Source organism: Corvus hawaiiensis, chromosome 5, assembly GCF_020740725.1.
Source record: "Corvus hawaiiensis isolate bCorHaw1 chromosome 5, bCorHaw1.pri.cur, whole genome shotgun sequence".
In the NCBI taxonomy this organism is placed as follows: domain Eukaryota; kingdom Metazoa; phylum Chordata; class Aves; order Passeriformes; family Corvidae; genus Corvus; species Corvus hawaiiensis.
In genome coordinates, this window is record NC_063217.1 from 74812871 (window position 1) to 74835441 (window position 22571).

General features: G+C 47.7%; 1 protein-coding gene across 12 annotated transcripts in view; it reads left to right on the forward strand.

Annotated features, from left to right (window-relative positions):
• The window catches only part of SLC4A4 (solute carrier family 4 member 4), a 153502-nt gene that overhangs the window by 103858 nt on the left and 27073 nt on the right, over positions 1 to 22571 (forward strand). For 7 of the 12 annotated variants that reach the window (XR_007203474.1, XM_048302817.1, XM_048302818.1 and 4 more), the window contains 8 exons: positions 2107 to 2286; positions 6815 to 6910; positions 9271 to 9347; positions 14797 to 14954; positions 19108 to 19195; positions 20419 to 20573; positions 20870 to 20983; positions 22344 to 22518. Coding sequence is in view for 11 of the 12 variants with exons in the window: in XM_048302817.1 (XP_048158774.1) it covers positions 2107 to 2286; positions 6815 to 6910; positions 9271 to 9347; positions 14797 to 14954; positions 19108 to 19195; positions 20419 to 20573; positions 20870 to 20983; positions 22344 to 22518 (1043 nt within the window). In the remaining variant the exon portion in view is untranslated. The remainder of the gene's footprint in view (positions 1 to 2106; positions 2287 to 6814; positions 6911 to 9270; positions 9348 to 14796; positions 14955 to 19107; positions 19196 to 20418; positions 20574 to 20869; positions 20984 to 22343; positions 22519 to 22571) is intronic. The other 5 variants (XM_048302819.1, XM_048302824.1, XM_048302822.1 and 2 more) reach the window with 3 other exon arrangements.

The following is a 22571-nucleotide window of genomic DNA, read 5'->3' on the forward strand; positions in this document are numbered from 1 at the left end:
GCTCTTGGGTGAGGTGTTCAGCTGTCCACTGAAGGCAGGTGGGGCTGTGTTTAGGATGGGATGCCCCCTCACCCCAGCAAGGGAGAGGGGAGACCAGCTCCGGCACCAGCTGGTGCTCTGCTCTGCAGAATGGGATGGCAGGTCTTGTACCATCAAAGTAGCTGTGGCCTGGCGTGATGCTCGGTGACATTGCTGAGAGCCAGATCATGTTGCCTGTGGCCTCTGAGAACTTAGAGAAAATAAATTTTCCAAGTGAGCCATCCAGTGGAGGGACATTTAACCAAAATGCTGAGTTTAGGAGCCATTACATGAAGAGATTTTAAAGAGCTAAATTAAATACTTCCTCCGCCAAAACTCAGTGCTTTGAATGATCATCTCAGGAAGCAAGGTCAAAATTATCCTGGCATGGAAGTCTCCCATACACTGGATTGTAAGACTTGGAATTACAAAAGCTGCCTCTGGTGTTAAATACAGAGTTTTGAACTTAGTTTTGCAAGTGCTTATGGTGACATTTATCTTCCTCTGCTTTTGTGTCTGTGTATCCAAATGCACAGTTTTGCAAAGTTTTTAACACAATAAACCCCCCAAGAACCTCTCAAGTTTTCTGCTGAAGCTGAACCCTCTTCAGAAGCTGATGTTCATGGTCCAAAACCTTAAACTCTCAAACATTAAATTTTCTTTTGAAGTCCCTTCGAGATGTCACCTTCAATCTCCTTCTTCAACACCCAAATTAAATCTAATTCCTAGGAGATTAAATTACACATCAGTGGCTGCTGTTGCTGTGACACTGTGACACTGTCCTGAGCGGGATGTTTTTGCTGGTCCAGACCCTTAATCAGACAGGTAGGGATATCCAGGACTGGATTTCCAGGATGATTTAATCATGATCACTTGGCTGGTGTCTGGTAGTGACACACAGGAAAGGAAAAATCCAAAGAAAAGCTCTCTTTGTTGTTTGTGTTTTATCAGGAACAGGGAAGGGAAGTGCCAGATAGAAAAGGAGGAACTTGAATGAAGGCTCTGAAGGAAATACTCCAAAAATCACTAACCAAAACCATGAGCAAGAAAAGCTTGTATTAAAATAACACTTCACAAAAGTCAGCCTTTTGCCAAACATTTTGTGTAAGGGTACCTACGTGCATATACCCACCCTGTCTTAATTTGAGAGGAAGAACTAGGCTCTTGCTTGCAGAGGATGACTTTCTGAGTCACTGAGTTAGCAAATGTGATGCGTGTCGTGCCTCCCCCTTCCCATAACTTTTATTATTAGCGCAAATAAAAGTTACCAGCAGACAAATATGGGCTGCCACTTGCCCTCGGGGGACAGCGCGTGAACTCAAGCCGTCAAGGGAACAACTTCATGCGGGATTTACTGCACAGGGGACATTCTTCATAAGTCTGGTCACCTTCTTGCCTTTTTCCTCTGGGATAGGGGAGGAGAAAGGAGGGAATTGATGGGAAGTGAGCAGGCATTGAGGACGCTGGGGGCCTTTTTTCCTGGTGACTCCATGAAAGATAAAACCATATAATACATCCTGTGGTAACTGGAGCACGTTCTGCCGTTTGTAGTTGCCATCACTTCAGTCCTGCAAGTGAATGATTTAATTAGTGGCTCATCTCCAGGACTTCTTCCTATCTTTAGATTAGGTTTTACTGGGGGCCTGCGAGGTGAACTCAAGCCTTGTTGAATCTGATAGAAGTTTTTCTGTGTGCTTTTGGGGACCATAATGGAACTTGCAATAGAGTTATAGCATCTTCACAAAAGTCCAGGCTCAGAGGGGATTCCAGTTCTGAACTAAGAGCCATGTTACCCTGCTATTTGAAATCGGCTCCGTGGCATGTAGGAAATAGCAGAGGGGAATCTCAGTGCAGGAGGTGTGTGTTAGTGGCTCATGCTGGGTGGAAATGCTTATGTTCCACTTCAAGAGGAATGTCTAAAAGAGATTTTCATACAAATAAAACCTGGCTTTGAGATGGTAAGAAAGCCTTGAAAAAGGCAGGGTGAAAATCATCCACCCCTCTGTTCTCTGCGCTCCCTGGAAGCAGTTTTGAGCTCTGTGGTTAACTTTGCTCTCTCCTCCCTCCCCCTTCCTGTGCCTGCCACAGAGATGATCGTTGACAATCAGATTGAGACCGGGCTGTTGAAATCCGAACTGAAGGACAAGGTCACCTACACACTGCTCAGGAAGCACCGGCACCAGACCAAGAAGTCCAACCTGCGCTCGCTGGCGGACATTGGAAAGACCGTCTCCAGTGCAAGTAGGATGTTTTCCAACCCCGATAATGGTAATGCAGAGGCTACCTGGCTATAGCCTTCTCTGTCACAGCAACCCACCTGCCCTGCCCTCCCAGAACTAACTGCGTGGCCCTGACACTGCTTTTCTAACCCCCACGGGAGTAGTGAGACCGTGCTGATGGCACATCAGCAGGGGCTCTGCAGGCTGCTTCAGCCATGGCATGGCACTCTAACCACATCTTCACTGGACTGACAGGGACTCGAGGGGCAGGCAGGAAGGCGGGGGGATGCTCTTGCAGCTGACATCTAGGAGATGGTTTAGGAGCAATGATAGGAAAGAGATATTGGCAAAAAACTCTGGTGGGGTCTGAACCTTAAAAGGCTGATCACCTGAAACGTTTGGGCAGAGACGAAGCTTCCATGCACATTCCATGTCTGTAACCGACAGTGTCGGTGGCACCGTGAATCAAAAATGACCTGGCAGTAACATCTAGCTTACATTTTATTGCCATACAATCGTTGTCCAGTGGGGTAAAGCTGATTTCCATCTTGCTTTATTCGTCCTAAAATAGTTTTGTGGTGTGTATTGTGAATATGTCTCTTCTTCTGTCTAAAAAAGTGTAATAGGTAGTGCCATGTTGGTAGTGGTGTCCCTAAATGGGTGTGTGTGTGGATGTGTGTGTGTGTGGATGCAGACAGCTACAGAGGCCTGGGCGCCGACTCAGTGCTTACCCCTGGGTGGAGATTTGGGGTCTTCTTGCTTATGGCATTAAAAAAAAAGTGGAGTTTTAAGCCTCTTGTCATGCCTTGGAGTTCTCTCAACTGTCTCCTGTGGCAGTCTGGAAATTGGGCTAAAAGTCGCCATTTTAAAATAGCCAGAAATAAAAGCAAGTGAAGAAATTCTTTTCTTCCTGTTCCACCAAAGGCCTCTTAGCTTGCTGTGTTTGGCTTCTAAAACTCACCTTAACATCCCTCCCTAACCTATTTGCACACTTCATTAGTGTTTCCTACCTTGGATCATCCTTTGCTTTTGTGACAGGAGTGTGTGTGCATGTGGAGACTGTTTATTGCTCTGGATGATGCCTCTTGTCGTGTACGAGTGCCTCGATGAGGTGGTGATCGAGTGAGTAACACAAGGTGCCGTAATGCGAACCAAGGGAGTGTTCTAGGGGAATATCCCTGCAGGAGTCCCATGGAGCAGAGAGCGACTGGGCTCTAGGAAGCACTGTGAGGAAATTACAGCTCTAGGGAAGGGGCTCAGTGTGGCCAGATGAGTCCTAAACCTGGAGGAGCCATGGGCAGGGACTCCTTCTGCTAGACCGCATTGCTGCGAGCCCCAGCCAACCTGGCCTTGTTGGATGCCTTCCCATGGTGTGCTCCCCGTGGTTTGGATGGAAGGCATCTGCTTTCTGTTACCACCTCTGTGACTCCAACCCTTCTGGGCCTTTGATGGCCAGGTTTGCTGTGAGGAGCAGGATCCTGGCCTGTGGCCATGGTGTGTGGGAGGCCAAACACCAGACAGACACATCTTCAGCTATTGGTGCTCAGGCATATCAGTTGCCTTGTGTAGGGGATGCCCTCAGTTCTCGGCTGCAAACCCCTTTCCTGCATGTAGGCAGAGCTTATCCCAGGAAGGCTGATGCTGACAAAGGGCATTCCTCACATTCTCACTCAGCTCCTGCTCATTTTTCATGGCTAAGGGCCTTCTTTATTTGGTTTTTAAGTGATTTCCATTTCATTCATTTCTTGTTCTTGTTTGAAGGGGCTGTGCAGGTCCTGGCTTAGTTGGACTGATTCTCCAGGACTTCTTTACTGGTCTGGCCGTCAGCCACTCCTCCTATGTTGTTCCATCTCTGCTCCCTCTCCTAGGATATTTATGTGTTCTGAGGATGTTTAACACACTCTGTTCCATGACAGTACAAGTGCATTGAGACTTTAGGAGGGCGAGTCTGATGTACAGGAGGAAATACATCCTGAATAGTTGTTACTGATATTTATTATTTACACTTTAATGAAAAAGTAACTACAGAATGTATTTGATCAGGTTATACCTTGGATTCAATGAGTGCCTCGCATGTCCTTCAGACAGATAAAGATTTTATGAGGCCAACGGGAGTGCAGCTGTCTCTTAACATAGCTAATCACCATAATGACTGTGCTGCCAGCCCCAAGCACTCCTAAATTTCCCTAGAGTTTCTTTCCAGGTAGGTGTTTGTTTTCATTTCAGTGTCAGTGAAACTTCCATCCAATATTGATGCTGCCACCAGGTCTGAGCATCCTCCTGCCCTCTGCACAACAGCTTTATAGGCCGGTGTAGCTGCCCCCCTGCTTGACTGGCTCAGCAGGGACACCTTCTGCAAGCCCAGCCAACCTGCCCTTGAACACTTCCAAGGGTGGGATCTACTTGTTAGATCTCAAATTTGGAAATTTTTTGAGCCACCGTGGACTGTGGCTCAAAAAGATCCTGAGGTCCCTCTGTCTCACTTAGTTCAGAGTGCTTAAATTACTGAAGTCTTAGGGGCTCCAAAATGTTCTTATTTCCAACTTCTGAGATGAATGAGCCCCATGCAGTTACCCAGATGCATCTAGAAATTCAGGAACCTAAGAAAGAATGATGTGCTGCCAATCTCCCTGCCATAACTGATCCTGGAGCAGTTCTGTCCCTTCCCAACCCTCCCTAGAGATGGGGGTGGCTCTGGTCCCCGGGAGCGAGTCATCCTCAGCCTCCATCTTTGATGTTACTGCTCTGTTTGAAGGTAAGGTAGTGATCAGATGGGCAGAGACACGGCCAAGGTGTGCTCTGACGCCTGCTCTTCCTCGCTGCATCGTAGAGGTTGACGTGGGTCACACTGTGGCAGGATGTTTTCTCAGGAATCCCTTTGCTCTGGAAAAGGAACTGGAAAAAAGAGGGGAGTTCCTTATGTGCCATGGATGGAGGAGGATAAAATCACAACACTCCTTTACTGTCTGTTCAGTAGGAAGAAGATGATGGCCAAAATTCTGGGCAGACAAAACTGGACTAAGCAGTTCCTCCTTGTTACTTTGTGAAGACACAGCCCCTTTCCTTGCTTCTGTTGGTAGAAGGTTGAGCTGTATGAAGTGTTCAGCAAGGATATTTCCATGTTACATGTTGATGGGACTCCTGCAGGGGTTTTCGACAGGTTTTTGTGTGTGTGTGTGGTTTTGTTGAGTGGCTTTTGAAGAGTTCTTTGTGTCCCTTCCTGGCACAGGCCTTGTCCTGCACCCCTGGAGCAGTACATAACACCTGGGCTAGCAGCTCTCCAGCTGGCACACCTTGGGGTTTGCCATGGTAAAACGTGGGATCTGCAGTCCCCATCCTTTCTGCAGGTGCCTGAGGGCTGATCAGTATTTACCAGCCTTCTGTGATGACATTTGCTATCCATTTTTGACGTTTTTCTTTCAGAGCTTCGTGCCTGCCAGCATTTTGTATAATTTAACACCTGCGTGAGCCTTTGGCAACTGAGAAAGGATCAAATCCTACTAAACCCAAGCTGGCAGAGGCTGTAGAAAACTGTGATGTGTTTAAGTGTGTGTAAACCACCATAAATAATGGCACGGTCCCGTCACCGTGTGGGTGCTGCCTAAACACCTCCTGAGCGCTGTTTGTTCACACTGTGCTGGCAGCATGGTTTGGAAACCGTTGAGTGGGAAGAGCAGGCTGTTGGCAAGGTGTCAGCTGAGGCACAGACAGGAGGGTACCTGGCTGCAGGGGAACAAAGGTCTTACTCTGCGTTAGAATCCTGGAAGAGTTTGGGTTGAAAGGGAGCTGAAAGACCACCTTGTTCCAGGCCCCTGCCACTGGCAGGGCACCTTCCACTAGCCAGGTTGCTCCAAGCCTTGTCCACCCCGGCCTTGGACACTTCCAGGGATGGGGCAGCCATGGCTCCTTTGGTGCAGCATTAATCAGTTCAGTGATTTTCCCATGAGCTGTGACCTCAGTGCCTTTATAGCTGAACAGTGGCATCAGCTGAACATACCAGCACAGAGGAGACCCGTCGAAGTCAGAAATGAGGTGTTGTCCAAGGAATGCTTGGAAAACCCCTATCAATGTGTGTATTGGCGTCATTGGGAGCATTGCAGACTAAGGTGAGCATTTCCAAGTCTGGATTGCTGTGCCTGGCTACGTATGGATGGGGTCAGGATGCTCAAAGTTGGCTCCTGGGACATGACCTGATTTTTATTTTCAAAAACCTCTTGTTACTGTTGGTGCTGCAGTCTGGAACTGCTCAGTGCCACCAGCACTGCAGCTGCTCGCTCACTTCCTTGAGATCTGCTTCCAAGATGCCTGAATTTCAGACACCAGGGATGGAAAGCTGTGTCCAGCCCTGCCAAGTGAACGCTGCGAGGTGGAGCTGTGGAGGAGATGTCGGGATCTAAATGAGCGGGCTTTGGTGACCACACTGTGCAGCTGAAACCTTCTCTCCTGCCTGGCTTCCCTGTAGCACTGCTTGGGCCTTTCTTTCTGGCATAATTTTATTTTCTTTTCTTTTAACTTTTCCCCTTTGCTCTCTTCCTGCTCTTTGCTGCTGCTCCTGTCTCCTGCTTGCCTGGCACAAGCACGCAGCCCGCTCGAGAGCTCCGTGCCCTGCCTGGCCACCCGCACCTTGGACGATGAACTGGGAGTGCAGCGCAGCCCCAGCGTGGGATGGCTCAGTAAGTGCTGGGCAGGGCTCAGGGTGGGCAGACTGGGGGCCAGGAGAGGAAGAGGAAGGGGGAAGTCTCACCAGCCGGGCTCCTAACGCTTGCTGCTGCATTAACAGTGGGAAGAGTGCAGGTGCGTTCCATGGGGGATGGTGCTGCTCTGGCTGTTCGTATTATCCCCACTGTGCCCTCCACTGCTCTGTTTCATTCTGTTTTCCTTTTTCCCTTCATCTGGGGTGAAGCAGGTAGGTCAGGCCACACTCCCAAGGGGAATCTAAGCTGGCTGATGGCACTATTTTTTTTTGTCTCTTGAAGTATCCTTTGGCTGTTAAAGGGGCTTAAATATTTTAATTTCCAAATAAATTAACCTCAGAAATAGTCTGCCAGCTTGATCTCTCTGGGGTGAACCGGACAGTTCTCTGGCACCGCTCCTCTCCCATTCTCTCTGTCAGCCATGACTCGCAGGAACCTTGCTGATCCCAGAGGAGCGCACTGCTCCTCCCAGGAAGGCACAGCTTAAGGCACTGGTGGCACAGAGGTGCTCTTCAGTGGCCACAGCAATCGACAGAAGTCTGAATTCCAGGATATTCCCCGTGATAGATTACTATGGAGCTGATTCATAGGATGAGATAGTAGCATGGAGAGGTTTGGACTGCCTGCCGTACTTCCCGCACCAGTCCTTGGCTGAGCACGACTGTGGACAGGCTCATGTCACCTTTGCCAGAGAGACAGGAATGGGAATTGGGCCTGGATCAGGAAATTATCCTTTGTTAGCAAACACCATAAGGGTGACTGTTTTGTGCCAGAAGTCCTCGGCAAGGGTCTCAGCAGCAGAAACTTTGTACTCCACGTGTTTTTTTGGAGCTATGGTGAGTTCGTGTGGATGTGTGGAGCCCATTAGGAGAGGGTTTGTTTGGAGCTGCTCTGAGTTTGTGTGGCTATGTGTGAACCCCCCTGCTAGGAGAAGGAGGCTGGTAGCAAGGGTAGAGAGAAAGGCACAAGCTGCCTCCTCTTGGGAGAAGGGTCATTACACCTCAGGGAACAGTCAGCTTGGAATCTAATAAACAAAACAAACAAGCGGTGTAATCTGGAAAAAATAGCAGCTAAATGGGGTCTTAAATAACAGCAGGAAGAGTTGAAGCTGGGGATCCCCCTTTTGTTCTACACGATTTATCTGGTTGTGCTTGGCTTTGGCTGTGCTGATGTTGCTGGACATGGCAGTAACGCACAGCAGGTACAGTGTGGTTCCAGGTGGCTCACAGGAGGGAATACTTTGAGTCTAGTGCCACATACGTTGTAAAGAAAACACAGCTCTGGGGAGTCCAGAGTTTTTATTCCCACTCCTTTGGTTATTTGCTCCTGGTGCTGATTTACTATTGAGCTCATTTGTGCTGGGAGCTTGGACACCGAGAACTTGGACGTTTGTTTTAATAATATCAAAAAAATATTGTCTCAGGACACGACCTCAGTTGGGAAATGCCTCAGTGCCATTTTTTAAAATATTTCCTCTCTTTCCAATGAAGTTCCTGGTCAGAAACTCTGGGATAAAAGCTCCTGGTGCTGTGTTTCAGGTTCCTGCAAACGTGATGAGAAAGGATGGGAACATTTCAGGATAATTTATAACAATTCATACTGACCAATGTGATTTCTGACCCTGTATCCATCCCAGAAGTGTTTGTTTACTATTGCTTTGTTGTTTGCTTGCGTTTTGGGTTGTTTCAAATTTAATTATTCTGCTGTATCTCTGGGGAGTTTTATTCACCTCTGTGGAGAATCTGGTGTCAGGAACTGGTGACTCGTGGCCCGCCAGTGTGGCACATATGTTGTTTTAATCAGTGAGATGCTTAAGGTTCATGAGCTTAGTTAATGAGCTTACTTGGAGCGAGGGAGGCGTTCACTAGGGGCTGTCTCAAAGGACCAGGAGCTGCCATTCTGCCTCTCTGCATGAGCTGTGTGCAGTGTCTGACATGCTGAGGAGGGCAGATGCCAGCCACGTAGGAGAGCTGAAGCCAGGGATTTGTACCCTGGAAGGTCCCAGCCTTGTGCAGGGATGTGTTTGTGATGGGTCCTGGGTGACCTGGCGCCATTAGCAGTGTGGTGCTGCTTTGCTTTTCTTCCACAGGCAGGAATTATGGCAAGTCCTTGGTCTCTTTTGCTGCCCTGGGAGTCACGGGACTGCTGTGGGTCAAAGGTGATGAAGCGTTAGCATCTTAAATCCCCCCTGTGCCACATCAAGTGACAGAAAGCAGCTTGTCAGGGTCTGGAATTCCCCACATCAGCATCCCAAGGAAAGGTGTTGCTATAGCCTGAGCCTCTGTGTTCTGACTGGATCCAAGCAGCTGCTTTAACTGGTGTGAACATTGTTCTTACAGGCAGCCCAGCCATGGCTCACCGAAACCTGACTTCCACCAGCCTCAACGACATCTCGGACAAGCCTGAGAAGGACCAGGTAAGCTCCAGGTCCAGCCTTCTGCTGGGGATGTGTTTGGAGAGGAGCTGGACGTTGGGGAAAGGGCTCTCTGTACCTTAGCACTGAAAAAAAAGAGGGTGAACAAGGTGAGTATTTTTGAGTTCTGTGAGTGGATCTTCCACTGTTTAAGCACCAACCCTTGAAAACAGCAGGTTAATCTCCAACAAGGTCTGAAGCAAGGGATACCACATAGATGGCATCTTGCTGATCCCCATGAGAAAGGAGGGAAAATAGCCAGGGATTGATGGATTTTGGATCTTCTTCCTGCTCAGGGGTTACAAGGGTCCACAGAGGAGCACCCTGGGCTGAGTGTTCACAGGAACCATGGGGTCGAGCAGGAGCACGTAGCGGAATGTGTCCTTGCTGCAGCAACTGGTGGAACAAAGGTGCCACCTCCCTCTGCAGGTTGCACAATGTTGAAGGTGGCTGTGCTGACAGGTCATGCGGGAGAGCAGCGCCAAAATGCAGTAATCAAGTTAAAATTGGCCGCTAGTGACAAATCTCCGTGGACTTGACCTCTTCCTTAGACTAGGGTAATGTTTGTGGTGTGGCATAGCGGCTGTCTTTGTGTTTGTTTCCGTCCTTTCCGAAGGCTGCCGGTTCTGGGGGGTAGCAGTAAGTTTATTCCAACTCTTAGAAAACTGGTGTCTGAATGAGGTCTCTGTGCAAGTTTCAAAAAACCTTTGTCTGGGTTCAAAAAGTGGGTTATTCTCAAAGCCTGACTGTTTCTTTCGGAGAATCTCTTTTTTTGTCTGCATCTTTCAGCATTCCCTAGTCCCGTGGTGATTCTGAATGCAAATGAGAGTCACTTTGGAAAATTATTTGGGTAACACAGCATTGCTGGCCAGTTGAGGATGATTCCAGTCCTTCAACAGTGGCTGGTCACAATCTTCCATAAGTGCATCCTGAAAGAGACACAGCAACATAATTGAAGTAGAAAACTGAGTTCAGAGTAATTAACTATTTTAAAAAGAAATAGATATTTGCCTAAATAAATACACTTTCATGGAAAGAGAAGGGGGACAGCATGTTTTGCACTGACCTCAGTGTCATGCAGTGTTGTAGTATCATCTGTGGTGGTGGTATTTCCAAAATACCTGTTTCCTTTAATACATGCAGCCCCACCTGCGGAAGAAGGAGGATTGTAAAATAGCTTTTTGTCATTGGACAAACTGCTTTGTTATATTTTTAATCCCATTATAATTGGGGTTTTAATGCTGGGCCAGCCCAAAGCTGGGGCTGAGCGTTGCAGCAGCTTCACAGCTCTCAGCAGTGCAGACATTTCCCACTGCCCCTCCTGTGTCTCTGGAAATTCAGATAATGAACTTCTGTGGCGAATTGGGTATAAAAATAGATGTTTTGGTAGCGTTGATAGGGAAATCTGTTAATAGACACAGTTGGGAGTATGCTCCAAAGTTCTTACCTTCCTGGCTCTTGGTAGTGAGAACTATTTCTTGCTAAGTGTAGAGTTCCAGAAATCCTCTCAGTTAATTAGCCGGTGTCCTGCTGATGAACTTTGCACAGGTGGGAGCCTTGTCCTTTGCGCCTTGAGACATGACCCTAGAGCTCAGTTTTCATGGCTGATCGACTCAATGTCCTGCCTTGATTGACTTTGTGGCATTGTGGTGGTGCCTGGCAACTTCCTTGAGCAGGACTCAGTGTGCCATAGAGGAGGCACGGCAATAACCCATCCTGTTACCGCGGCATGAGCTGCAAAGAGAACAGGTTCTCTTGCCTTGGCGGCAGGGAGACTGGCTGTTGTTATTTGGGCAGCCCCTCTGGAAGCTGGACAGTTAGTGAGGCCATACAGGCAGGTGGGAGTCTGCTGGAGACACAGAATATCCCAATTTTTATTTATTTGTGTGCATGTAAGAACTGTGACAGGTGAGGTCAGTTTATAGCTGTTGTCTGGAGCATCACTGCCTTCCTACGTCCTCTGTCAATCCCTGATTTTACACAGAAAGAGGATTGTGTGCCTGTGTTTTAGAGGAAGAAACTTCTTTGTACCTTCAGTAACTTTCCTGTCTTCCTACATCCTTAATTTTCAGTTCTGCAACCTTTAATGCTATTTGGAATGGTGCAACTAATAATCAAGGGAATTTATAGCCAGCATACTCCTTTAATCTGTAGCATTCCTGCTCCTTTTCTCAGAATGTTGCAAGGTTCAGAGATCTGATCTGTCAGAATCCTCCCGGATTCATCCCTACTGCCAGGGACCCAGACAGCTCTGCCTGGCTCAGGGGTGTTACTGATGACTACTGAATCAGGTAGTTCGCATCGGCCGGCTCTCTCTGCCATGGGAATGATGGCTTGATCCACTGGGATTGCAAAGAGGCTGGCTCAGCATCCCGCAGAAGCTGCCGGGCCCTGACTCAAACCGCTCCAGTGAGAAGCAGCTTCACTAACGACCCACGGATTTGGGGTTTGCTCTTCTGTAATTTTTTTCCTTTGGGCTTGTTTGGCATTTTATAAGGATAATTAGGGAAGAGGAGGTGTATTCCCTTTCATTGTGTTTGTTCTGGCAGAGCACTGCTCCTGAGGTGGCAGTGCACAGAAGGGATTTGCCTTCATTTGTTCTATTTTAGGAGGTGTTGGCTGCAGTTAGTGCCCTGGGCATTTGCAGCTGGAGAGACAAGCAGTGGCATTTTGGGGCAATTTATTCTTCTTTTTTGTATTGCAATTAATAAATGAGCATCTAGGCTTCCGGCCCTCTCCTGGGCTCACAGCTCTTTGTTGCCAGATACATTAGTGGTGCTGGAGCTACATCTGTAAAACCAGGACCTCTCCTGGCTGGAGAATTCCTTCAGCTCCTGAACGTCAAGCTGTTGGATCAAGTTTTTCTCTAGTGCCATATTCATAGAATCCCAGAATCTCAGAATGGATTGGGTTGGAGGGGATATTAAATATCATTCCATTCCACCCCCTGCCATGGGCAGGGCCACCTTCCACTAGACCAGGTTGCTTCAACCCCTGTTCAACCTGGCCTTGAACACTTCCAGGGATGGGGCAGCCACATCTTAATATTTTAAAAACATTTAAAAGTCTTTTTTTTCAGCTTATGTGTGAAGGAAAGTGATTGAAAAGAGTTAAGTAAACGACAAATTTATCAGCCCCTCTGGTGCTGTAGTGCCAGCGGACCATAGGAAGCTGGGGAAGTTCCTACTGCTGTTCCCACTCCAGTCCCTCCTCCTGTGAGAAATCCTTTGACTGTGCTCTGTTAGAATGTCCTTGGCAGCTCCGAGTGGTTGAACCACCAGGACTCCTTCAGTACCAACATGTAAAATAAGGAGACATGAAAGGAAAGCTGTTTTCCCAGGGACCTGCTATTCCTGAGCTGATGCAACAGCATATAGAAAGGGAATGTATGTTGATATAAGGGGAGTTTCCTGACTTGGCGTTATCTCTGCTTCCAGAGGGCTTGGATGTGGGGCGAGCCTGGCTCTGAATGAATACGGCCAGTCAGAGGGAGGCACAAACCCCTTCTTATTTGTTGTGGTGTAGACACTGTGTATTCAACCCGGTGTTTCCATGTCAACAGGGGATTTGTGCCAAAGCCAGCGCTGAAGTAAAAAAAGAAATTGGCCTTGTTTAGAGAAACCCTTCTGCCTTTCCTGGGGACCAGTGGACAGGGAGGCGCTGGCTGGATCCCATTCTTGGGAATGCAGTCGTGTGATTGATAGTGGGAGTGATTCCCTGCTTTTCCTGTTGGAACATCTTACCTCCACAGTTGCAAGCAGACATTGCCAATTTTGAGGTCTGTCAGCCTGGGTGACCTGCTTTCACTCCATGGAGCTCCATTGAAAATGATTGTCTTCCAGTACAATCAATGCCACCCTTCTGGAGGAAAGGAAAAGTTTTTAGAAAGTTTCGTTAACTGGAATTTCATTTACTTTTGCTGTTTTTCTTGATGCAGAGAGCAGTTTTGCCTGCCTGGTTTCTCCCCATATCCACAGTGACCCTCTAAAGCATCCTTGGGTGATGGAGCAGCCTGCTTGGAAGGTACCCCTGGAAGCAGGTGTTCATGGGATAAGCTGTGGGAAGGTGATCAGGTGATCTTAAACCTGTGTGTGAGCAGAGACAGAAAAACAGAGAGACAGAGGCAGGTTCAAGTTCCAGGGGGAATTAACCTTCCATAAGTGCTACTCAGGAGTGTGTACTTAGGAGCTGCCTTCATTTCCAGTTGATCCGAAGTGGTGTTCATGATCCAAGTGCTTCAGTACATTTAAGGAAATTGTGATTTTGAGGTTGCTGTGCCTTTTTGCAAGTACAGTGCTGGAGACCTTTGGCTTTTGACATAACACTAATTGTTGGGTTGGAATGATGTTCAATTTGGCAGGGGAAAGTGAAGCTCCCTCCTCCCTCCCTTGCTCCTGGATGCTGCTGAGGAGTCGAATCTTTCCAAAGCTTCTTTGGGGAATGGTTCAGAATGGATTTTAAGTGCTGACTGCACTGATCACCAGTCTGATAAATGATTTAAGAAAGTGGCGAGTGGTGCTGCAAAACTCATTTCGAGATAAACAAACCCACTGTAATGGCAGTTCTTCAAAATTAGGTTTGCTGTGCTGGGCAGGGGGGAGGCTGAAGGGGCTGGAGCCTTTGGCCTAAGGAGCTGGGTGGCCACAGGAGACCCTGCAGGTCAGTTCTGGCTCGGAGGATCACCTGGGTTTGGGCCAGGTGTCCAAACCAGCCGTGGTGTTGCTCAATGATCCTTGTTCAGCAACACGGCCAATCTGATGAGGTAAATTAAATGTTTGTTGTGGATTTGCCATTATTTTTTTACCACCACTATGCTCTCAAACACTGTCTGTGGAAGAACTGGTAGCACTTTTCCAGACTTTGTCCACAGAGCTCCCTGATGCTTATTTACTATTTCTTCTGGTGGTAATCCTCATTGAAGCATGCAGGGGTAGGATGGGTCCAGCAGTTTCCTTCCTGTTAAATCAGTTCATGTATTTTCCTGAGACTTTTTCCATTTTTCTCCTTCCTTGAGTCGTCTGACACAGTTCATTAGGGATTCATAGCCCAGTTCAGTGCCCTCCCTCGCTGGTGCTCCTGGCAGTACATCCTCCCTCTCCATTCACTCTTCGCCAGGCACACACAGAGCATCTCCAGAGATCATGCAGGGAGAGGGGACAGATTGGGAACCACCTGAGGGCAGGGTTTTCAAAAGCCTTCAACTCCAAATTAATTCTGCTGCTGCTGAAGTTTGAACAAAGGCGTCTCGCAGAGGCTGAGTTGAGAACTCGGCGGCTGCTGCTGCAGTGTTTTCCCATTCCCTGTTGATGACATTTCTCCATGGCTGGATCCAGGCTGAGGGTGCATATTATTGCAGAGCCCATGAGCGTGCACAGTTACAGCACAGAGGTGCAGAGGTGAGAAGAACGTGCCCAGCACAACTTAACTTTCTTTTCCTCTTTCACTGCTGCAGCTGAAGAATAAATTCATGAAGAAATTGCCTCGGGACGCTGAGGCCTCCAATGTGCTGGTCGGGGAGGTGGATTTCCTGGAGAGCCCCTTCATCGCCTTCGTGCGGCTGCAGCAGGCGGTCATGCTGGGAGCTCTCACTGAGGTCCCTGTTCCCACACGGTAAGGACACCCAGCCCCCAGGCAGGGCACCGGACAGGGAACCTGCATTTCCACCTGATAAAGTGAAAACACCAGGCCAGAAGATGTTCTTCCCTGCTTTCTATCCCGTGACATGCAGAACCGTCAAGATTGGTGGTGTAAAGTGACAAAACTCACTGAAGCTGCTTCATCATTTTCAGATTCTGAGTTTGGTTATAAGTAAACCATTACACAAACACATTGACTTAGCACGTGAGTAGTATAGGGCACTGTCAGTGTTAACTCCTGGGGCTTTTTTCCTGCCCCTTCTGTACAGATCCCAGATTCCCTCTGCACATTTTTGCTGTACATATTATTCTTCTTCTCAGATCAAATGAAAGATTCAATTCTGGCCCTCCTGGGGCGAAAAAAAAAAAAGTCAGGTGAACTGGGACATAAAATTCTATTGGGGCTTGTTGCTTTGTAATGCGTAATGGCTCAAGGAAAAATGTCAGAGAAATATTTTATTTATTGTGACTCATGTTGCAAATTAATCTCAGTCTCACAAATAGCAATATATCTTGTGTTCTTAAATATTTGAAGTCACTGCTTGAGTACGCCTGGCTGTCTAAGCTGCCCTGTGTGAATTCATAGCAATATCACAGCCCTTGTATGGAGTGGAAGTTAGTTGACTGTTGGAATCCTTGCCTCTTTCTGTGTACCAAACAAAGGGAAAAGAGGATCTTGCTTTGCTCTTTAATGGTAGTAGCAGTGTTTGTATTTCTTGGAGTTGCATGAAGTGGTTTCTCACAGCCACATCCACAACCATCTGCACATGCTGGGTATTCAGGTAGGAGTGTGGGGACCCAGATGTGGCTTCATTTTGTAGCAGGTTATTCATTCCTCATTCCATGCTTCAGTACTCGGCTTCCAACTCTAATCTGTCTACTGAGTATTTTTTAAACATATCTCCAAGTTCTTTTCGGCAGTTGTAAGATTAGGTATTGTTTGCTGTGGTGGTGGGAGCCAGGAAGTTAGATCCAGGATTGCTGGACAGCCTCATTACTCAGTAGCAATAATCAAGGCTGTATGTCCTTCCATGCCAGCATTTTTCCCAGGAAATAGTATCATCCATTTGCTGTTCTCCGAAGTACATGCTGGCCCTAATCAAAGCAGGAAGGCTCATTAGGTGGCTTTCATGAGTGATGAAGAGCCATTTGCCATGGCTGCATCCTACGAAATTCGATCAAGGAAATCCCCTCAGGGCCACGAGGAGCTGTGATGGAACATCTCTGGTGCTGCCGGCATTCCTGCCGTGGGCCTGCCTGCACTAAAAGCCTGCAGACTCCACAGGATGCTGGAGCTGGGGCCTCTGGCATGCCCAGCCTTCTGTCCCGTGGGGCTTCTCCTTTTATTTTGTTGAATTGTTGACTCCCTGGTGAAATTGCAGGCACCACACGGTCCCAGCTGGGCACTGAGCAGCCTCCTGGGGTTTCTAATGCCGCAGGAGCCAATGTTTGGGTGCTGTGGGCTGCAGGACTGGCGTGGGCCAGGTCTCTCAGTACTGGCAGTGTGACCTGTGTCTGCCTCTCTCTGTAGGAAGCAGCAGGTTGGTTTTATGTAGGGCAGGAGGGGGTTAAACATGCAGGTTTTGGCTCAGGGCTAATCCAGCCCCTCTGTCTGGGGTGCTGTGTTAGATGAACATTTCCTGCTCTTAAGCAACTGCAGATAGAGAAGCAAGGAATGGTTTGGGTTGGAAGGGAAAGGATCTCAAAGACCATCTAGTTCCAACCCCCTGCCATGGGTAAGGACACCTTCCACTGTTCCAGGTTGCTCCCGGCCCTGTCCAACCTGGCCTTGGACACTTCCAGGGATGGGGCAGCCACAGCTTCTCTGGGCAGCCTGTACCAGGGCCTCCCCACCCTCACAGGGACGAACTTCTTCCTAATATCCAGTGTAACCCTGCCCTCTCTCAGTGAGAAGCCATTCCCCCTTGTCCTGTCACTGCAGGTCCTTGTCCCCAGTCCCTCTCCAGGGCTCTGCTGTAGCCCTTTCAGGCACTGGAAGGGGCTCTGAGGTCTCCCTGGAGCCTTCTCTTCTCCAGGCTGAACACCCCCAGCGCTCCCCACCTGGTTCCAGAGCACAGGGGCTAGTAATAGAAAAAGGAGGGATATGCAGTTGGAATAGAGAGGTCCCAGCCTTTCCTGAGTTTTCTTCTTACTGGTCAGATTGAAAAAACCTTTAAGTCCTTTGGTTTTCTTGTGTTGAGTTTAATCCCATTACTTGGGACTCCTCATAGGGGGAAGCCCTGAGCTGGCAACATGGCTTGGGAATGGCTTTGTATTTTCATCAGAGCAATGCACAATCCTGTGTTCAAGGCTGCTGTTTAATGCAGTGAAGATGGGGAGAAAGATGAGGAATGAGCCAGGAGAAGATGTTTCTTGGAGATAAGCCGCACAGAGTTGCACAGTCTGGTGTGCAGAGCTGGGAAAGGCTGGTGTCTGCAGGTCTCAAATGAAGTGAAGTAACTTGCCCAAAGGTCACTGGGAAAGCGAGGGGCAGATCCAGGAGTCTGGTTCTCCCTGGCCTCCTGACTGAGGCTTTTCACTGCAAAGGCAATTTGCCTCCAGCACTTGGCTGAGATTCCTTTGTTCAGGTGCCTTTAACCCTTATCTAGCTGTTCTAGCAATGCACTGAGAGAAGCTTTGGATTTTGTTACTACTTCTGAGAGACTTTGAGCTTGGTGGAACCTCACATTCCCTGCCTTGGAGCATTATTAGCAGTGTTAAGTATCAGAAATGGGCATTAGATAATTCAGCATGTGTTGTGTGCAGCAGGGAGGAATTCTGGAGTGGCCTTCAGCAGAGGAAGAGGAGGAGTATGGCACAGCTAGGAGTGAGGGCTTTTGTAGGTGGTAATGTTCATAACTAAATGATATTAAACCTATGCAGACATAATCTATTTCAGGCCACTAAAATACATTAATGTTTTTGTGTTTGTAATGTTCGGCCGATGAAAAGATCTTGTTCTACCCACTGAAGGCAGTTCTGAGCTGAATTAGGACAAAGAATTTGGAAAAGGCCACAGACTCCGTGTTTTCAAGAGTTTTAGTAGTGCAGCAGCATTCAGGTGCTGCTGCTCTGTGCTGGAAAAGAACCAGCTGGTGGGATTATTGCAGAAGAGGGTTATAAAAGTGCCTGGTTCTCCCGGAAAACCAGGAGAATGTCAAGCAGCAACTCCTGAAGTTATGAACCTCTTTTTTTTTTTTTTTTTTTGTTTTTTTTTTTTTTTTTTTTTTTTTTAATATTAATATGTTTGGCTTAATTTGCATCCTGGAGTTTGGGAGGAGTTGGCTGAGGAACAGTTTTTCTTGAATGTTGTTTTATAAGAACTGGTAAAGCAGGCGAAGTTCCAGGAGGTGGGAGGAGAGCAAAGGACGTGACCTGGGCGTGTGTGGCTTACTCACCTCCCTGTGAACCTCAAGTAAAACACTCAAACACCTCGTGAAGAGCTCGACTAAGAAGTGTGATGTAGTAATGCCAATCAGTATGTATTTATGGATCCTGTCCTACTAACTTGCTGCCTTTTTTGTTCAGGACTCTAGAGTTTTTTAAACAGAAAGTACTTGTTTGGATATAATACTCCTCATAAGCCATTTAACTTAGTACTTCATCATATTTGAATTAGGGAGATAAAATAATATTTAGTCCAGTCCTTGGAAGGGGAGAGGTGCTTCTGGTGAGGTTATTTCATCTGTATGTTTGCACTGACAAAGGTTTCGTATCATGGTATTTTTTAAACCCTTCAGCAGTGACTTGGATGTAGCTGCTGCCCAGAGAGATCATGTGAAAAATAAAGTGTCCAAGGCCAGGTTGGACAGGGCTTGCAGGAACCTGGCTAGTGGAAGGTATCCCTGCCCATGGCAGGGGCCTGGAACTAGATGGCCTTTAGGGTCCTTTCCAGCACAAACTTTTCTGTGATTCCATGAAACAAATCCCCATGGAGGTGGACAGGGTGTGGTGGGCCACAGGGCGTAACCTCTGCTCCGAAGTTAGCTTGAGGCCACTGGCAGCCTCCGGATCTCTAACAAGGACCACAATTTTTAAAGTCAAATTTCTGTTGTATAAGATGTTGTATAAGTAATAAGCAGTTTGTTTTTCCATCCTTAACGGGATCAACCTCTTGGTTTTGTCAGATTTCTCTTCATTCTGCTGGGACCAAAGGGCAAAGCAAAGTCCTATCATGAGATTGGCCGAGCCATTGCCACGCTGATGTCGGATGAGGTAGGTGTTTTGGCATCTCCCGTGGGAAATGGCATCTCCCAAGCAACGATGTCCTTCCCTCCAGCCTGATCAACAGGAAGGAGCATTCACGTAAAGCTGAAATATCCACGTTATCTCCAAATTCCATCTGTTGACTTAATCATTGCCTCTGGCTTCATGGTTTTTAGAAGTGTGACTCTAGGAAGGGTTTGTCCGCTGTGTGTATTTTCCTGCTAGCGATCACTCTTTCATATCAACTGTGAATTAATTATTGAATTTATTCTGTCGTGGTCTGCACCTTGTGTCCCATTCTACCATGCAGGCAGGGATATCCAGGTAACCCCCATGGGACTGGTTCTCCCAGGCCGTGGTGCTGTGTGCGGCACTGGATCCCGAGCACCGGCAGTGTTCGTGTGTTATCCAGGAGCAGCGGGCCGCTCCTCACGCCCCTCGCTGCCATGGCTGGGCTTTCAGGATTCATTTACTGCTTCTTTCTTCCAGCGTCCCTTGGGCTCCGTGTGCCGGGGCTCATTCACATTAGCTTCGTTTCTTGGCATCGCTTCGCTCTCCTACAGTTCCTTAATTACAGCTCGGCTGCTTCCAGCTCTCCTGGTTTCTGTTGCTCAGTGGTCTGCTTTCCACAGCCCCAAAGTCTCTTCCTGCCACCAGCTCGTCTGTCACATGCATTGATGCACTTCCTCTCCACACAGTCCAGAAGATTCCTATAAAATTCAGCATTACTGTTTTTTTCCCGCCTCATCTCTCATTTTTCTTCATGATTAATACTGGGCCTTTCACTAAAACTAGTTTATGTTGGTTTTTTTGAGTAAATATTGTCATCAGTTCTGTATCACAGGGTTGAAAATGAATCTGGGTTTGATAGACTGAAGTAGATGGCTTCGTCACAGCGTCTTCTCCAAGTATAACTGAAAGTCCTTATGTAGAGGAAAACTTTTTTTGCATTACAGAAATAGATAATTGCTTTACTAACATTTTCAAACGTTAGAAATAGATGTTTTGCTTAAAGTTAGATATATGCCTGCAAGGAAAGAATCTCTGTTTTTATCCAGCCAAAGGAAGGGGCTTTCTGATGGTCACACCTCCTTGTACCACATGTCCTGATACTTCTTCAGAGGTTTCTGAGAAGGAATTAAGTTGATTTTGTAGAACTCAGCAGCTGCTTCTGGAATCAGGGCCACAGAAAATGCAAACCTTTTCCCACAAGGAGTCTCTTTTCCTTGCAGGTATTCCATGACATTGCCTATAAAGCCAAGGACCGTCAGGACCTGATCGCAGGCATCGATGAATTTCTGGATGAAGTCATCGTGCTCCCCCCTGGGGAATGGGATCCAGCTATTAGGATAGAGCCCCCCAAGTCTCTCCCTTCTTCGGATAAGAGGTAATAGCAGGAGAGAGGCTCTGTGGCAAAGGACAGTGGGCATCAGGTGTGAAAAGGGGATGGGGAGAGCCAGCGTTTTGGTTATTCCAGGTGCATGGAATGACCTGCACCTGCCTGTCCCTGTTTAGAAAGTCCTGGAGATATTTTCACGTCTTCCTTAGCAGCTGGAGGGAGGATGTTCCTGAAATTCTGCACCTTTAGAGGTGATGATGTAGGGACGCAGTAACATACCCAGTAGTTACTGTGCTCTTCGGGGTTCTGCTTGGTCCTCCTTTTCATGCTGTGTCCTTGCCTAGGAAAAACATGTACTCTGGTGGGGAGAACCTGCAGATGAACGGAGACACACCCCACGATGGGGGGCATGGCGGCGGCGGCCACGGCGACTGCGAGGAGCTGCAGCGGACGGGCAGGTTGGTGACACCCCTGCAATGCTTCCCTTGCCAAACCCTTCCCACCCCAGTGGACTGGCTGTACAGGCTGAGCTGTGACCCCAAAATGTGTCCTGGGGGCTTTTAGTGCCTGGAGTGAGGCTGTCTGAAGGGTTCCGCACATCCGGCTTCAGCGAATTGCAAAATGTCGTAAATCCAATGCTCATTAAATGATCAAAAGCCATTAAAAAGGACAGAGGGCCCAGGTAGAGCCTGTGAAGTCAGGCGAACCGTAAGGGACATAAACATTGGCAGATACGAGCCTCAGTTAATCCATTTGGATTGCTGAAGGGGTGCCTTAGCCAAAAGCAGAGATGTTCCCTTTTCTGGATGTTACTGTTGTAGTCGAATAGCACAGCTGAAGGCTTTTATGGGATAGGAACAGAGAAAGTAACAGAGCCCCAGGCCCTGCTCTCTGCTGTATTACTCTGCTTTGTGCCACATAAAAGTCCACTGGAGTGGGAATGCAGCTCGGGTGGCCACAAACAGCAAGCTCAGCATTTCAAGGTCAGTGCACAGGGCTTCATGGTGGCCTTGTGCTCTCCCTCCCACTCTAGATCTTCTTTTTCAGTTCTAGTTCTAGTTTAAATTCTAGGAGAAAAGTCTGAAAGTCTTCACACCACATTGGTGTGTACAAGGCAGTGGAGTGTCCTGATTTGGGGTCAGAAGGTGGCATGTGCCTGTCTGCTGCAGTGTCTGAGCAGACCTGGTATAGGTGGCGAGCTGTGAGCGGGGGAACAAGAGGCTAAGCAAACATTTTTGCATGCTGACAGTGTCAGAGGCACGTGGAGTTTATAAGAGTTAAATACTGTCGTGTCTGTGAACATACAGAAAAGGATGTCTGCAAGTGAGTTATTTTGTTTTCCAAGAGTATTTCCCTTGTATTTTTACTTCTAGTTCTTTTGCTGGTTCACAATGTGAACCATTTTTCCATGCAGCAGGTTGTTTGTCTCGCCCAGCCATGGTGTCTACTGTGTGGAGAAATTCAGGCAGTGATTTAGACCAGAGTTAATCTATTTTATTACATCAACTAATATATTTGGGAGTAAAAAAACAACAGATGAGCTTCCTGAAATGCAAACTGTAGTGGTCTGTTTCAGCAGAAGCGTGGCTTGTAGTCCTGAAATTTGTCTCTTTCCAGCTGCATCACATATTTGAGATATCTTTCCTTACAACATTCTCTCTGAGATCCCTGGACTGCCACAGCTGTGATAAGACTGTTTGTAATGTGGTGATCTCACTACTTTGAGATAATAATTGCTGGCAGTGTCTCTGATGACTTAGCATGGTGACTTCCACTGTGAAACATCTTGTGTGAGTCTCCTCTCGCTTGTCCTTGCAGATTCTGTGGGGGCTTGATCAAAGACATCAAGAGGAAAGCACCGTTCTTCGCCAGCGACTTCTACGACGCTTTAAATATCCAGGCGCTCTCAGCCATCCTCTTCATCTACCTGGCCACTGTCACCAATGCCATCACTTTTGGGGGATTGCTTGGGGATGCTACAGAGAACATGCAGGTGAGCAAGAGCTTTCCAGAACCAGCAAATACAGCATTTGCCTTTTGCTGTCC